The following is a 15,682-nucleotide window of genomic DNA, read 5'->3' as shown; positions in this document are numbered from 1 at the left end:
TAAACCAACAACTGTCAAATTCACAACACATGCCATGTGTAGGCCTACTCTTCAGCTGTGACGATCTATAGCCTATTATTTAAAAACTTCAACAAGTTTGCGTGAGGTTATAGTGAAAACTTTAAAAAAACAATCCATCCGACAGACGTGCCTGCCTTGGCCAGGTCCAGGTGTTAAGGGTGGGCTGGAACTTGCATGCGTTCCAACAGTGTCCCTGAATATTGTTGATTTGTGAATTTACAGCGACACCTTGTGTTAAATAGAGGTAAAACACTTAAGGGCGTATAGAGAAACACTTCATTTTCAATATATTTAATAATAATAATAATCAGAAAATAAAAGACGCATTTCACCTTCCTGATAGTACGCCTATTTATTAAAAAATACATTAAACTATAAGGAAAAAGCAATGTTTATTTACAATCAAGCACAAAAGCGAAACAGGCCAGAGAGTGTGTATTCTTGCATGATATATTCATGTTCATTTCCATGTATGGAGAGACATGAAAATTAAATTACACACATTAATTTACAACATGTTTGAGACTCATCTTAAAACATCTCTTTCTTCCCGCTCTCTTTGTTCATAATACTAGCTTTTAAATGAATAGTTCACCCAAATATAAAAATTCTGTCATCACTTACTCAGTTACACAATTTGAGTTATCTACTAGAATGTTTAAGCTGTTCTATTGTTTAAAAAATAATGAAAATTGATACAGGTTAACATTCTGATACAGGTATATTTGTGCATCAAACAAAAAAGGTTTGGAATGAAATGAGGGTGAGTAAATGATGACAGGAGTTCCCTATTTGTGTAAACTATCCCTTTAATAGAGTTCATTTAGTTCCATTTGGCCTAAAATAATCAAAGGCTTTCAGCTTTATTGAATTCCTAAAAAGTCTTAAACAATAATAAATACATTTGCTTTATGCAGAATAGAAATGTGACAATATCTGTGTATGTGAAGTTCTGTGTATGAGTGCTTTATATGCTCAACCTTATATGCATTGCATGCACAATTTCATGGCAGTACACTTGCTGACATTTCAACAATCACAGAGTATACAGAGTTCCTTCAAGTTCCACAATGGTAATAGCCAGGTCAGTTCGTCTAGGGCAAGGGTGTCCAAACTCGGTCCTGAGGGCCACTGTCCTGCAGAGTTTAGCTCTAACTTGTCACAACACACCTGCCTGGAAGTTTCTAGTATTCCTAGAAGACCTTGATTAGCTGCTTCAGGTGTGTTTAATTGGGATTGGATCAACTTTGCAGGACAGTGGCCATCTAGGAGCAGGATTGGACACCCCTGGTCTAGGGCAACATTAGTTTGACAACAGATGCCAGACGAATAACAGAAGGCCCAGAAGGAAGCCGAAGCCTGTGCTGTTTCTGGTGCCGTGTCCTGCCACATTGCAGTCATCGGAGTAGCAGCAGTGAACTTTGACCCCTGGAGCTCTGTAGCCCTGGCTGTTAGCCTGGCTGCAGAAGGATTTGTACGAGCACGACTTCATTACACCACCTAACAAAGACAAGACCGGTATGAGAGCGTGATTACATATTAATGTGCTTTGATCCTCATAAGGAAGCTGTAGACCTCCTGCTATTTCTAAGCTGGAGCCAGACAGAGCAGTCTGTCTTCCACCAACCTGATCCAGTGCCTCCCCTTAAAACACACACACACACACACACACACACACACACAGTCGTTAATGACTTTTCTAAAGATTTATCCCTCTGTGATTCATCACCTACATCCAAGGAAATAAAAAAATGTTCTCACCCAGTTTCCTTTCATCCATCCATGCAGGAAGATTAACTATTAACTATGTACCCATTAAACTTACTCCCATGTCCCCGAACAACAGCACATGCATCTGAGTAACTCGGACACGTTTTGGAGCCCTGGCGATTACAGTCTTCATCTGTAGAGCCCATGCAGGTGTAGCACTTCAGCGCCTCACCTAAAGAGAGACAAAGGGGGAAGAATGCAGCTGAATATGAATTTTCCTCAAAAAAAGAAAAAGTACTGATCCATCAATATTAATTTTCTTAATCAGTATTTTTGTATTGTTTTCCAGTAAAAGTGAAATATAGTTTTTTACTTAAATTAAATGTATTATTATTATGATTATAATTAACAAATAATTTTAGTTTTTTTATTACTTATTTTATTTAATAAGTTAATTTATTTGTTAATAGGGAAATAAAAAAAACAAGTCTTAATATTAAGACTCTAAAAAAGTCTTAATATTTTATGCAATTTTTCTCAGATAAATTTCATTTGTTTTAAGGGTGTTGTATTAAAATAAAAATAAAAAAAATAATAAAATAAAAAGAACAAATTAGATACCGCCATACAGTTTACTTTATTTTCATCTTTGTAACACTTTCTTTCTTTTTTGACACTTTTATTATATGTTACAAGTCTGTATCAAAATTGTCCACATGAGAACTATGATTCAGTGCAATGTATCCATGTACACTAATGCCTAGACCACGGCTCCAACAATGAAGGCAAATTTCAATCTCCGCGGTGGCATAATAATTTGCATTTGACTAAACAAACCTTAATATATTTTATGGCATTTTCATTTTTAATGTGAGAAGAGAAAATGTCACTCTACTTTACAATGACGTACGCAGATAATGAGTGATAATGAAGCAGCTTTAAAACCGCAGCAAATATGCCATCAACATGAGATCAATAAAAATATATACATTTTTTTTAATCTAAAACCACTGGTCTATGAAGTCTATAAACAGAACATTGACATTTCATCCTAAGACAGATCTTTGCTTCAACAGACCCAAGGGAAGTCAACAGAAGTCAGTGTTTTTAACTGTCTTGTAAATGCCCAGCAGTATATGTTATGGCTAAGCCTTTTTCTTGTGCTTCTTTGTTATCATCTCCTAAAAGTGCTTTTTTTTTTCAACAAACATCCTTTGAAGTTTAAACCCACAAGATCAGACACGTAAACTCTATGCCGGCATGACTGTAACACCTTTAAAAACAGACATTGCTTTTTAAAGTATCTGCTATGTCTTAGCACTGTTAGTTCACCCTAAAGACATCCTTCTGCTGCATCTTCTGAATCACTCTCTTTGACAGCAAAACCTTCAGCTCACAGGACAGACTCAAAGCTATTTACAGGCAGGCTATTCAGTTTGTTTGAAATGAACTTTTAAAGTGCTTCTTTCTAAGCATTCATCTAAAACGCCATCCTTTCTCTCCCAAAATGTACATTACACTGTTACTTCCTGTCTGTTGAGTTGGACACCACCATTCAAAAGTTACTGTTAATAGTAAGAAAAGATTTTTGAGCACCTAAGGATATCAGAATGATTTCTGAAGGATCATGTGACATATATATAGTTAATAATAATGTTAATTAAAATGTAAAAAAAAATTTTTAACGTTCTAGAGCAACATTTATATGAGAAATGTACAAAACACCCTGCTGAATCCTGTACCTGGACTCGTCCATGATGTCACGTAAGACACTAAACGTATTATTCATTGTCCTTCAAAAACTACACGCACACACATGAACATTTGAAATAAATCATTAGTTTGGAAATAATGCTGTCATGTCCTTTATTTGCCTACACCGAAAACCTTCCAGCAGAGGTTAAGAATAAAGTTGTTACATATCATCTGCACACAACATCCATAACAAGAAAAAACAAGCAATCGCCAGTTACTGTGTGTCTGACCTCAGCTGTCATTTTTCAAATATATCCAGACAGTTTTGTATTACAGCACAATCATACTTGTAGTATGTTGGGAATATTTCAGCTCTCATTTCTCAAATATATCCGAATAGTTTTGGGCTACAATAAAATCATTTTGTTTGTTGGGAGGGAATTTTTTATGAAAGGAAGTTCAAGAAAATGTCCAATTATATCTGACCTGAGCCAAATTACCTCCATATACATTTAATATTAACTTCAATGTGTAATTTTAGTTTCCTTAAAAAGCTTAATTAGAACTTACATATCAAACTTTCACAGCAGATGCAAGCAATGTTTCGCTGCTGAACTGTTTTGGACAGTACTACATGGTAAAGTAAGATATTCACTCTTTTTTGGTCCAGCAATCTAAGAAAAATTACACCACCTGACTTGCAAACTCTTTTTAGCCCACAATCTGTTTAAGGGATTGATTTGCACCAATTATTTTCTGTTAGTCCTTTAACACCTTCCTCAAGGCCAACAAGATATTCTCAGGCAAAAGGACACTTCAAAAGGAGGAAATTGGAGAAACTAAATGAATTAAAAATGACAGAGAAAAGCCAAAATACCAGACTGAGACGTCTAGACTGAAAAGCTAATCAAGATTTGTGAGTGTGGCACGCATATGGTAACTGAAAAGACAAGAGTGAAAACTCTTAAAAAGTAGAAACCACAGAGAAGTACTCACTGTGAACCGTGAGGAGGATGAGGCCCAGGCCCAGCAGCTGGAAGAGATGGACCGCTCTCATGTCGCTGATGGTCTATGGCTGTCAGGTTAGCACAATGAAAAGCAGGTTGTTTGCTCTTAAAACCCCTGAGCTTAAGCCCTGCTTTTCGAGAGCTAATACCCAACAGCAGTGAGGACTCACAGATTACCAGCCTGTCCACTGAGGCCTGTGCTTCGGTCTTAAGATCTGAATGGATTCTCACCATCTTGACTAATCAGAGATGAGGGATCGAAACTGTGCTCCACCCCATACAGTATTGCATGCGAGCCAGGGGTCTGATACACCAGATTTCATTCAGTTACTGCCTCCATGTACAGTACTAGTTTATTAGTGACCAAACTCGCATCATTTCCCTTTGTGACACAGCAGAACAGTGAGCACAGCCAATCAAATAGTTGATGCAAAGGCTATTTGAATATGTGCATGTGGTACAGGTAACCAAAATCAAACCTTTACATGAAATTAATAATTAGATCAGTTGTTCCTCTTACAACTACTTCCTATTTTGTTTTACTTATTTCTATATGTAATTTCACTTACATATACACTTTTTTTTTTTTTTTGCACTTTCAGGGCTGATATGACAAAATAAATAAATTGTATTATATATAATTGTATATAATACAATATAATTGTAATATAATACACATACAGTATATAGATATACTGTATATATATATATTTCTTCCTCAATTTTTCATAAATTCTACTTCTACTAATTTTTTTCCTCACTCACAGACAGTTTGGTTCTGTGCCAGCATGTAATTGCCACTAATATAGCCTGTCTGGTGTGATTTTAAGACCCATCTGCCAGCTAACTAATGCATCTTTTTATGCACATACGTAGGATCATGTCGGCAAGATTCATTGTTTTTTAATTAACAACATTATTGCTTTCTTAAAATGCCCTAGTGGGAGGCTAAAAACGTCTGCTGAATTAATAAATGTAATTATTATTGCATCAAACACCATGCCTTTACATTTTGTATATTGACTTTGTATCTATGCAAGTTGGGTTAGATGAACAGAAGAGCTGTATTGCCATCTTTTATTGCACTTTGTAAGCATGTCCTGTATAAATTACAGAGCTTCTGCTGTGTGAAACATCAGCTATAGCAGGACTGAGACAAAACCGTTCAGATTAAATTAGCTCAGAACCACTGACAGTAACAAGTGGGTTCATTTATATATCAAAATAAAATCCAAAAATAAAATCAAACATCAGTGTTGCTAGAAGACAACAAAACAAATGAACAACAAGTATCTACAAAGATACACAAGGAAGCAGATCAAACCAACAGTATCAAAATCTGCAGTTGTGTTCCTTTACTATATTCAAGTCATTTTTATATTTACAAAACCGTCAAGGCCTACAACATGCATTTTTTATTCATGATCATGAATACCACTTTGTGACAACTGAATGATTAATTCATCTGTTTTATATCATATATATTCTCTCTGGTCATTTCTGTTTTCAAGTTAAGAAGAGGGTACAACAGGAATCAGTTTAACAGTCGACTCTATCAGCGGTTGTCATGGCATCGACACTCATAACTTCACACTCACTATAAACACATACTCTCTCTGTGTGTGTGTGTGTGAGCTATACAGACTCTCAAAAAAGTCTCTACTAATGGGGAGTACTTTCACAAGACCCTCAACATAGGTAAGTTGGTGTACATTAATACATCAAAATGAAGAGAAAATAATTACAGCCAGAATCTAGTGTGTCCTCCCAGTCATTGGGATTCCAGTTTATGTGTAGAAGTCAGTAGTGTGAGATCCTTTTGTTTTGTTGGTTCATTGTTCTGTCCATTAGAAAGAGGAAAAACAATACCGAACCCTTTAATCTTGCTCCTCTGTCTTTACACCGTTGTCCAGTCATTGTTCTTGTGTCTCTTTGTGGTTTGGACAGAACTCTGTCGAACGGACGGCTAGCTCTTCCCCATCTTGGCAATCAGTTCATCACAAATTTTGGTCAGTTCCTCAATCTCTTTGTTCTGTAAAAAGATAAAACATCATGTCAACATCTGAATGTTGGTAAAAAAAGATTTTTTTTTTAATGTTTTTGAAAAAAGTCTCTTATTTTGGCTGCATTTATTTGAAAAGAAAATACAGTGAAAACAGTAATATTGTGAAATATTATTACAATTTAAAACAACTGTTTTCTGTTTTACATGCTAAAGAGAATAAATGCTAATCTAATAGAAAAACTTTGTTGAGTTAGTGAACATCGTTCAACATGTGTTGGTTCCTGACGGAAGCAAGAAGTTGTACATTATATTTTGACTGACATTCTTTATGCACGACCTACGCATTTTTATTCTGACACTAATATTTTTTTAATAATTTTCTATTCTTGACTGATGTTTTTTCATAATTTTGCAAAAAAGATGAACTGTTAAATGAGTGATTTTGAGATGAGTCCCTATAGTCATCCAATTCGACTCTCACGTGCTGATGTAATATATATTATATACTTGACAAGTGATTTTTATCAAGTTTGATTACTATCTTCTTATTAAGGCAATTATCAAAGTTTGATAAATGTTTAATTTCCCAATAAAAGATGATACATTTTTACATGATTTGTTTCATTTAATTACCCCTTTGCAGATTTTGAGCATATATATATTATATATATATATATATATAAAACAACAAAAAAAATTAGGTAATTTTTAGGCTTACAAGATATGACTTCAGTAGTAAGCATGTGGATTTGCGAGTGTCAGCAAACCTTTTGTTCCAGTGTGCGCTCCAGTGAGTCCACCTTCATCTGTTCTTTCCTCAGACTGGCCTGATACGCTGCCTGCTCCTGCTTGGCTTTGGCTCTCACCTGAGCGATTTCAGCGTTCGCCCTGCGGGTGCCACATGGTCAAAGACAAGCCGTTATTTCATATTTCTAAGGACTCTTAAAGAACACTGAGTGTGCAGTTTAAGTCTAACCCTTAATTAGCCTAACAGTTGTTGTTCCAGGCAACAGAATTCCTGAACAAAGCAAAGCATGTTAAAAACATATGCATGGATTACCTGTGAAAGATCTGCACTTACTTATCCAGTTTCTCCTCAGCGTGGATCTTCAAGGCCTGGTAGCGCTGCTCCTCCTTACGGACACGAGACAGGTACTCCTGCGCACATTTCTTCAGCACATCCTCATTCTGATGAAGAAACAAAGAACTGAAGTGAGTAAATGACTGATAATAATGATTAATAAAGAGCTACACAGCTTATTGGATAATTTTAACCAACAACCATAGTAACTCGGGCATCGGTTTGCTCCATTTTGGTATGTAATGACCACAATCTATTGTAAAATCAAGTCCCGATCTACATTTTTCACATTAAACATTCTGTTTTCTTCGGAAAGACATCACAATGCAGAATCTCAGTGCAAAACGACTTACTTTGCGGAAGCCTTCCAAAACATCTTTCATCTTCTCGTAGCGCCGGAACAAGTCAGCAAGAGATTTCTCCACAGAGTTGAGATCAGCTAAAGCCTGGTCTTTCTCCAGGATCAACTGTTGAATAGTGTGATGAGACAAAGTCTTCTCCCTCTGTTCACCCTCTGAGACATACACACAAACACAAAAATCCATTATAGTTTTATATTATATGATACACAAGCACACAATACGCTCAAGCAGATGTGCAAATCTGCTTTTGGATGCGGTAGAGGTTAATTTTACGGTTCTCTGGGTACTTCAGATGTGATGTTATACTCTACGCCACTAGTCTACATTTCTGATAATGACAAATGAAAATGCAGATTTCGACCCTGCATCTCTATGATGCATGCAGACAACACTCATACACACACACACACTCAATGATGGGCAAACCACTGAAACACTGTGAGAGATGAGAAGACCTTTGAAGGACTTACTTAGCACAAGCCTACTGAATGGTTCATTTTAAAGGATTAGTCCACTTTTAAATAAACTTTTCCTGATAATTTACTCACCCCCATGTCATCCAAGATGTTCATGTCTTTCTTACCAGACGATGTATATGCTTTATATAAACAAATGTTCGCCTTCTAAGTGCTTCCGCCAAAACCGCATTTCCGTATTCTCCAAAAATTTTGCGCTGTATGTCCTATGCCTTCCCTATTCAACTTACGGAACGAACGCAGCGCCAGTTACATTTTTTCCGTAAGTTGAATAGGGTAGGCGTAGGACATACAGCGTAAGCTTTTTGGAGAATACGGAAATGCGGTTTTGGCGGAAGCACTTAGAAGGCGAACATTTGTTTATATAAAGCATATACATTTACATTTTTTTCGAAAATGACCGATCGTTTCGCTAGATAAGACCCTTATTCCTCGTCTGGTATCGTTTAAAGCCCTTTGAAGCTGCACTGAAACTGTCACTTGGACCTTGAACCGTTTGGTGTCCATTGAAGTCCATTATATGGAGAAAAATCCTGGAATTTTTTCATCTAAAACCTTCATTTCTTTTCGACTGAAGAAAGAAAGACATGGACATCTTGGATGACATGGGGGTGAGTAAATTATCAGCAAAAGTTTATTTAAAAGTGAACTAATCCTTTAATGAACTGGTTTAAAAAAACAGATTAACTGATTTAACTGATTCATCGCTTAGTTGTGTGTCCCGAACTAACTTCCCTACCTTTTTTTGGAGTTAAATATTATTGTCTGTCACATGTTTCTAATCAATGATATAAAATTTATTTAGTTTAGTTTGAATGTACACCACCGTTTAAAAGTTTAGAGTGAGTATTCTTTTGTTTTTTTTTTAAATAAAAGGACAAATACATTGATCAAATACATTAGATTCAAAAGATTTATATTTTTTTTAAATAAATGCTGTTCTTTTGAAATTTCTATTCATCAAAAAATCTTGAAAAAATGTATCATGGTTTCCACAAAAATATTTAGCAGCACAACTGTTTTCAACTGTGCTGCAACTACTTTTTTTCTAAATGGTAGCTTGAATTAGGATGAGCTTGTCCTTTGGAAAAGTACAGTATCAAAGTAGCTTCCCCAACACAGATGAGCTGGAGATGGAAGATGTTTGAGAAAAGGCCTACACAAAGACCTGAAGAGCAAAAGCAGATGATGCTAACAGGAGAGACACAATATCAGGCTATAACAAGAGAAAACTCTCCTTGTCCGTCACTATCAGATGTGGTGGATGCAACACAAACAAAGAAATTAAAGAGTTGCAGTTACTTACCAGGCATGCCTGTGTGATTTATCAAATATTTATGAAGGACAGAGGGAGCAAAACAGAAAGAAGGGACGGCATTTAGTCAAGCCAGCAGGGTGGGACATGTGAGAGAGAAAAGCGTGTCTCAAACATGGAAGAATTTCAAAATTAATGAAAGCGTCAAAGAAGAAAAGTAAGAAAGGTGATGAAAGCCAGAAAAGTGGCCAAGAAAAATGAACCAAGGAAAAATAACATGTTTTAAAAGGTACATAAAAAATAAAGTGAAAATAAAATCAAGTGGAATATCAAGGATGGTATTTTATCATGAAGAATGAAAAAAGGTAATGAAAATATTTTTTTCTTTGTGCAAACAGAGAAAGCATGTCAAGGTTAAACCAGACACCCAAGATCACAATCTGAATATGTAAGAACGAACGCACACAGCCTACAGTATTTACATGGACGTAAATACTGAAGAGGCAAAGAAATGAGATTAATTTGTCAGTCTGTGAGGCTTGGTAAGGGACATGTTTAAGCAGAAACATGTTTAAGTTTTCTGAGTCAAGTGAAATATACAGGTAGACATGAAGGTTTGTGCTTATAACTGACCAGTGTTTGGGTCCGGAGGCACGAAAGATTTGTCTGCAAATTAAATGAGAAATTAACAAAAATGTATTGCATATGTGTGTCTGTGTGGCATGACTGGGAAAGGGCTGTGCCTGTTCATTTATAGCATTGTAGCAGAAGAAAAGCACAGATAAATAGAACCGAAACACATAAATTAGAAATCCCCAGGAGAAGATGAAATTGTATTTAGCAATCAAGACTCACCGATCATCTCTGCAATGGTCTTCTCATACTCCATAACTATCCTCCTGTGAAGAATAAGCAAAAATCAAGTTAATATTCAAATAAGATGCATTTATACTGCAAGATCAGATCTTTTTAAGCAAACTTGCTTCCCACATAAAGCTCTAAATAAATAAAACAGGCTGTGACTTTTCAAGAACAAATGTATTAATGCATATATATCTGTAGTGTATTATTTTAAAAATCAAGTATCCAGAGGAATAAAATTGATGTAAACTACCGTTCAAAAGTTTGGGGTCAGTAAGATTTTTTTTTTTTAAAGAATTTAATACTTCTATGCAGCAAGGGCACATTAACTTGGTCAAAAGTGACAGTAAAGACTTTTACATTGTTACAAAAAAATATATACTTTAAATAAATGCTATTCTTTTGAACAAAAATGTCTCATGGTTTCCACAAAAATATAAAGCAGTAACTGTTGATAATGTTTTCTGAGCACCAAATCAGCATATTACAATGATTTCTGAAGGATCATGTGACTGAACACTGGAGCAATGCCTGCTGAAAATTTTGCTTTACCATCACAGCATTTTAAAAATTTTGTATATTAAAATTGAAAACAGTTATTTTAAATTGTAATAATGTTACACAATATTACTGTTTTATTGTATTTTTTTATCAAATAAATGCAGCCTGTTGAGCATAAGAGACTTCTTTGCAAGAAATTTTAAAAATTTACAGACCCCAAACTTTTGAACTGTAGTGTCCAGAAACCATATGTCCTAGAGAGTCCATTTAAACCTGGATCTGTTTCAGATGATCCAATCACAAGTGGTTAGCATTAAATACAAGTGTAAGCAGGGTCCAAAATGTTTTGTGATCTGATCACTGAAACCACATACAGAGGTAGTTGCTTTAAAAGAAAATAGGGCTGGGCTTCATACTGGTACTTCACTAAAAGAATTCAAAATGTATAGAAGGGGGAAATGTGTGCCATCTTTTTCATACTTTCTTTCAGTTTTGCTTGTTTGTTTTTTAACTTTTTTGTGATTTGCCAACGTGCAGTAACACACTGACGTAGTGAGTGCCGTGTATTCACGAAGTCAGAGACCCTCCCCTCGAATTCCGATCACAAGTGGTCACAGTAGATGCATCTGAGACACATTACTTCCAGCTATCTATCTTGGCTGACCACTTGTGATCGGATCACCCTAGACTGATCTTAATACCAGGTAGAAACAGGATTTAGAATCGCATTTGAAAGTGTCCCAAATTGGATGTCAAAGCATCCGAGTTTGCACGCATGCAGAAAGATCCGCTCTGTCCCAGATGTCAGTAAAAAAAAAACGGATTGGTTGATAACATAATATGAATGCAACTAAACAGCACTGACAACAAAACATGACTTTAAATACTTCTAAACAAGGTTGATTACATGAAAGGTCAGGAAATTGGCATTTGTTATGTCATGCGTTTGACTATTAGAGTTCGGCTGGCAGAAAGCCTTGCTTGGAGAAAAGCAGGTTGCCGGCACAGTAAGCAGATGGATTAGCTACGTCTTCCCTTAGCCTCTTAGGCCTTCCTTATCCTGAGCCCAATCAGGCTAATGAACTAAGCTCCATTCTTATCCACACTAACAAGACCCAGTCCAGCTGGCTGTAATCCTCAACCCTTCCCGATTGTCTTGTTCACTTTGCTCCTTGAAAACAAAAGGACAGCTTTAAAACGTCCTGTTCTCTCAACTGTCTTCTGAATTAGACAACACTGCATTTCTTTTAATAGTGCAGTGAGGTGATAAAAAGCTTCAACAATGCTGAACATGAACTGCATAATATGTCAACTGATTTAACCTCTCAGTTAAGAGATTATAAAGTAAAAACTAATATAAACTGGCATTTAATTGAGTGACAAGACAGTTATATGTGTTTTCCAGATGGTTGTAAACAAAACTACATTATCTTTTATCTATTCCCTCTCTTCTCCAGCCCCCACGCCTGGCACATCTGACACATTAAGGCCGTCTTTAATTGGCTTGCTTCTTATGCTCGACTTCAAAAAAAGAGTAGGAAAGAGATAAACCGATTGAGAGGTGGACTGAGGTTGATGCATGTGCTGTAAACAGAGACTTGCATGGTTTACTGCACATGGATTTAAAACGGTGCTGCCCGATCATCTCATTTTGATCTGAGGGGTGTCATATCAGCTAAGGAACATATGTAGTGCATGAACATTTTGGACACTTTTATTGATTGGAAGAGTATTGAGAGGATTTGAAGTGATGGGAGTGGGGGGGTCGGGAAATGACGCAAGCGTCACTCGTCACAGCTCACAAGGGCACAGGAATCTTTGAACCCACCTCATCTCTTCTACCTCCTGTCTACTCTCCTCATATTTTCTCTTCCACTCCATGGCTTCTTTCTCTTTCAAAACAACCTGAAATAAGAATAGCATCACTTCACACACATGAGCTTTTCACACTTGAAATTGTTAAACCAGTGTAATTCTGGGTTATTGCAAGCCTAAGTTATCCTTTGCCATGTTTCAAACTGTAAAAATCCTTGGTTAATATTCTTATTTGCGTATTTATGAGGTTAATAATCACTGATTGGTAAAGTTCGGCAAGTGGTGCGCATGAAACCTGTTTAAAAAAAAAAAATCGGTGGAAATGTAACCACATAAATCGGCTGTAATGCTCTTAAAGGGTTAGTTCACCCCAAAATGAAAATTCGGTCATTAATTACTCATCCTTCCAAACCCGTAAGACTTTCGTTCATCTTCGGAACACAAATGAAGATCTTTTTGATGACAGAACGCTGTCAGATTTCCTTGCATAGACAGCCTTCGCAACTGAAATTTTGACGCCTCAAAAAGTTCATAAAGAGATCAGAAAACTAATCCATATGAATCGAGCAGTTTAATCCAAATTTTCTGCAGAGACTTGATTGCTTTTTATGATGAACAGATTTAATTTAGGCTTTTACTCACATATAAATATTTATCAGCAAACAGAAGCTCAACCTAACCTGAATGACGCACAAGAACAAACCTCTTCCTGAAGCTCAAACATGCTGCGTAACACATGAGAATGAACCTCATTGGTTACACAGCACGTTTGAGCTTCCGGAAGAGGTTTGTTCTTGTGCATCATTCAGGTTAGGTTGAGCTTCTGCTTATGTCCGCTGATTAGTTTAGTTTTCCGATCTCTTTATGAACTTTTTGAAGCGTCAAAGTTTCAGTTGCGAAGACAGTCTATGGAAGGAAATCTGACAGCATTGTGTCATAAAAAAGATCTTAATTTGTGTTCTGAAGATGAACCAAAGTCTTGCGGGTGTGGAACAACATGAGGGTGAGTAATTAATGACAGAATTTTCATTTTGGGGTGAACTAACCCTTTAAAGTCGAGATGAAATGGAAGTAGCAACAAATCTTTTCTTCCTTGTTGTTGTAGAGCCGAGTGAAATGGATTATCGAAAAAGAAAAAATGCAGGGACTGATCCATCAGTTAAATTTTCAGATGTAGGTGTTGAACTCCAAAATGAATGCGAGCTTTCAGTCGACTAAGACTAAATGATTCGTTTCACCACAAAATCGAGTTATGAGAAATCAAGTCATTTTCATTTCATGCTGACTTTAAATGTTCTGATATACAGAAAAATAATACTCTCTCATCACTCCAGTTAATCAACATGAACTTCCCTCAGACTCTGAATCTAAGCACAACATTCTGTGACTGTACAGAGCTCATGAATATTTAATAACATGAGGTGTGCATTCAAGCAGTTTATGATTGGTTGTCATCTTAGCACTGCATCATTTCACACTTTTCAACTTTAAGGATTTTTTTATACAATGTGAAATGAAAACACTAAGATTTTCCCCCCACAATATATAGTCTATATATTGTGGTGTGGCGTCATGCAATGGGTGAGCACATACCTCTTCTCGGGCGATGACCAGAGAGTGGTCCATGTCACGTGGCAGATGAGGGCTTTCTCCTTCAATGTATGTTGCTCGGGAATAGAGGGAGCTCTTCGAAACGCCACTGTCCCCCGGTGAGGCCATTTCTCTCTGATGCCAAGGAGAGATTTTGTGGAGAAACCATTAAAAACCTGTGAGTTTATTTCTGTTCAAAAATATTCATTTCACACATCCTGAAGGGAAGCAGCGCATCATCTACAGGTTCTACTCAGCAAAGCCATAATGCCATGGAGAGCAGGCTCTTTGTTTGGGTTTCAAAAGCCTCCAGCAATTTGCAATAGGCCTGCAGCATACAGCTGGGATGTTATGACTGACAATCCCCAATGTGAGATGGGTGCGAAAAGCTGTTTGTCACGAAAAGTTTGTGGCTTTGACCGAATCCGGGTCAGGGAGGGAATGCTGTGTCAGATGAGGAGCGCAAGAGTACAGGTTGTTTGGTTATTGGAGATAAAAGCTGATGATCCATTTTGAATCAATGACAAAGAAAATATCCTTAATAAAAATAAAAATAAAGGTATCTAGGTAGTTAATGCAACCAGCCACTACAAGCGCAAAAGTCTGTATAGGACAATTAAAAAAATAAATAAAAAAATAAATGGAATTTAATTGATTAATAACTGACTTCTGAAAAATAAATCAGATTTTTTTAAATAACACCTTCAGATTAAAATAACAATATTACAATAAAATGTTTATAAATGTACCATTTTCGGATGGTAATTGTAGCCTCTTTATAGCCAGTGATGGGGTGTTGTTACTGAATAATCATCATGTTTAGCCCTTAAACCCACTTGCTGATTAAAGCTGATTAATTCTTCCTAGCAGAGCTGGATTAGAAGATTAATTGAGTTTGACTCTTATACGAGGTAGGGGGTCGTGTGTTAGGGTACAAATACAGAATGCCCATCACATAATGTTTGGTCTGAAAGAAGCATTTATGCCTAATACCATTTATTGAGCATTATTGGGCCGCACATAATATGGTAAACCACACGGGAGGCACAAACTGAGATTACAAACCTGAAAAGAAATGTTGAAATGATACTCTATCAAATTCAGAGTTGGAGTGTTGATCTTGCGGTCTTGGATTTCTTATGACTACATACATTAAACATGGTCTGAAGGGGCCTAGTCTTGGTCTTCACTCCAACTCATCAATTTTTCAAACAATCAAATTCTGCACTGCATAATCTTATCTAGAAACTCACTGAATGTGTGATCCAGCCCAAGAGAAAAACATGTTGGTCATCACCAATTA

The 15,682-nt window shown here is 36.4% G+C and overlaps 2 protein-coding genes across 2 annotated transcripts in view; both read right to left on the bottom strand.

Annotated features, from left to right (window-relative positions):
• Positions 1 to 372: 372 nt before the first annotated feature.
• On the bottom strand, positions 373 to 5,350 carry ly6pge (lymphocyte antigen 6 family member pge). The gene is made up of 3 exons (XM_051917817.1): positions 4,423 to 5,350; positions 1,847 to 1,963; positions 373 to 1,521 (listed from the first exon to the last, which is right to left on the bottom strand). The coding sequence occupies exons 1-3, from the start codon at positions 4,481 to 4,483 to the stop codon at positions 1,325 to 1,327; spliced, it is 375 nt and encodes a 124-aa protein (XP_051773777.1). The 5' UTR covers positions 4,484 to 5,350; the 3' UTR covers positions 373 to 1,324.
• Positions 5,351 to 5,496: 146 nt separating this feature from the next.
• The window catches only part of tacc2 (transforming, acidic coiled-coil containing protein 2), a 66,758-nt gene continuing 56,572 nt past the window's right edge, over positions 5,497 to 15,682 (bottom strand). The window contains exons 17-24 of the mRNA XM_051917792.1: positions 14,383 to 14,514; positions 12,803 to 12,879; positions 10,468 to 10,511; positions 10,246 to 10,278; positions 7,873 to 8,033; positions 7,520 to 7,626; positions 7,206 to 7,326; positions 5,497 to 6,465 (exon numbers count right to left, since the gene is read on the bottom strand). Coding sequence (XP_051773752.1) covers positions 6,400 to 6,465; positions 7,206 to 7,326; positions 7,520 to 7,626; positions 7,873 to 8,033; positions 10,246 to 10,278; positions 10,468 to 10,511; positions 12,803 to 12,879; positions 14,383 to 14,514 — 741 coding nt within the window. The 3' untranslated portion in view covers positions 5,497 to 6,399. The remainder of the gene's footprint in view (positions 6,466 to 7,205; positions 7,327 to 7,519; positions 7,627 to 7,872; positions 8,034 to 10,245; positions 10,279 to 10,467; positions 10,512 to 12,802; positions 12,880 to 14,382; positions 14,515 to 15,682) is intronic.

The sequence above is a fragment of the Ctenopharyngodon idella genome, chromosome 13 (assembly GCF_019924925.1).
Source record: "Ctenopharyngodon idella isolate HZGC_01 chromosome 13, HZGC01, whole genome shotgun sequence".
NCBI classification, from domain to species: domain Eukaryota; kingdom Metazoa; phylum Chordata; class Actinopteri; order Cypriniformes; family Xenocyprididae; genus Ctenopharyngodon; species Ctenopharyngodon idella.
The sequence above is the reverse complement of the archived record's forward strand: the minus strand, read 5'-3'. Positions and strand labels throughout refer to the sequence as shown.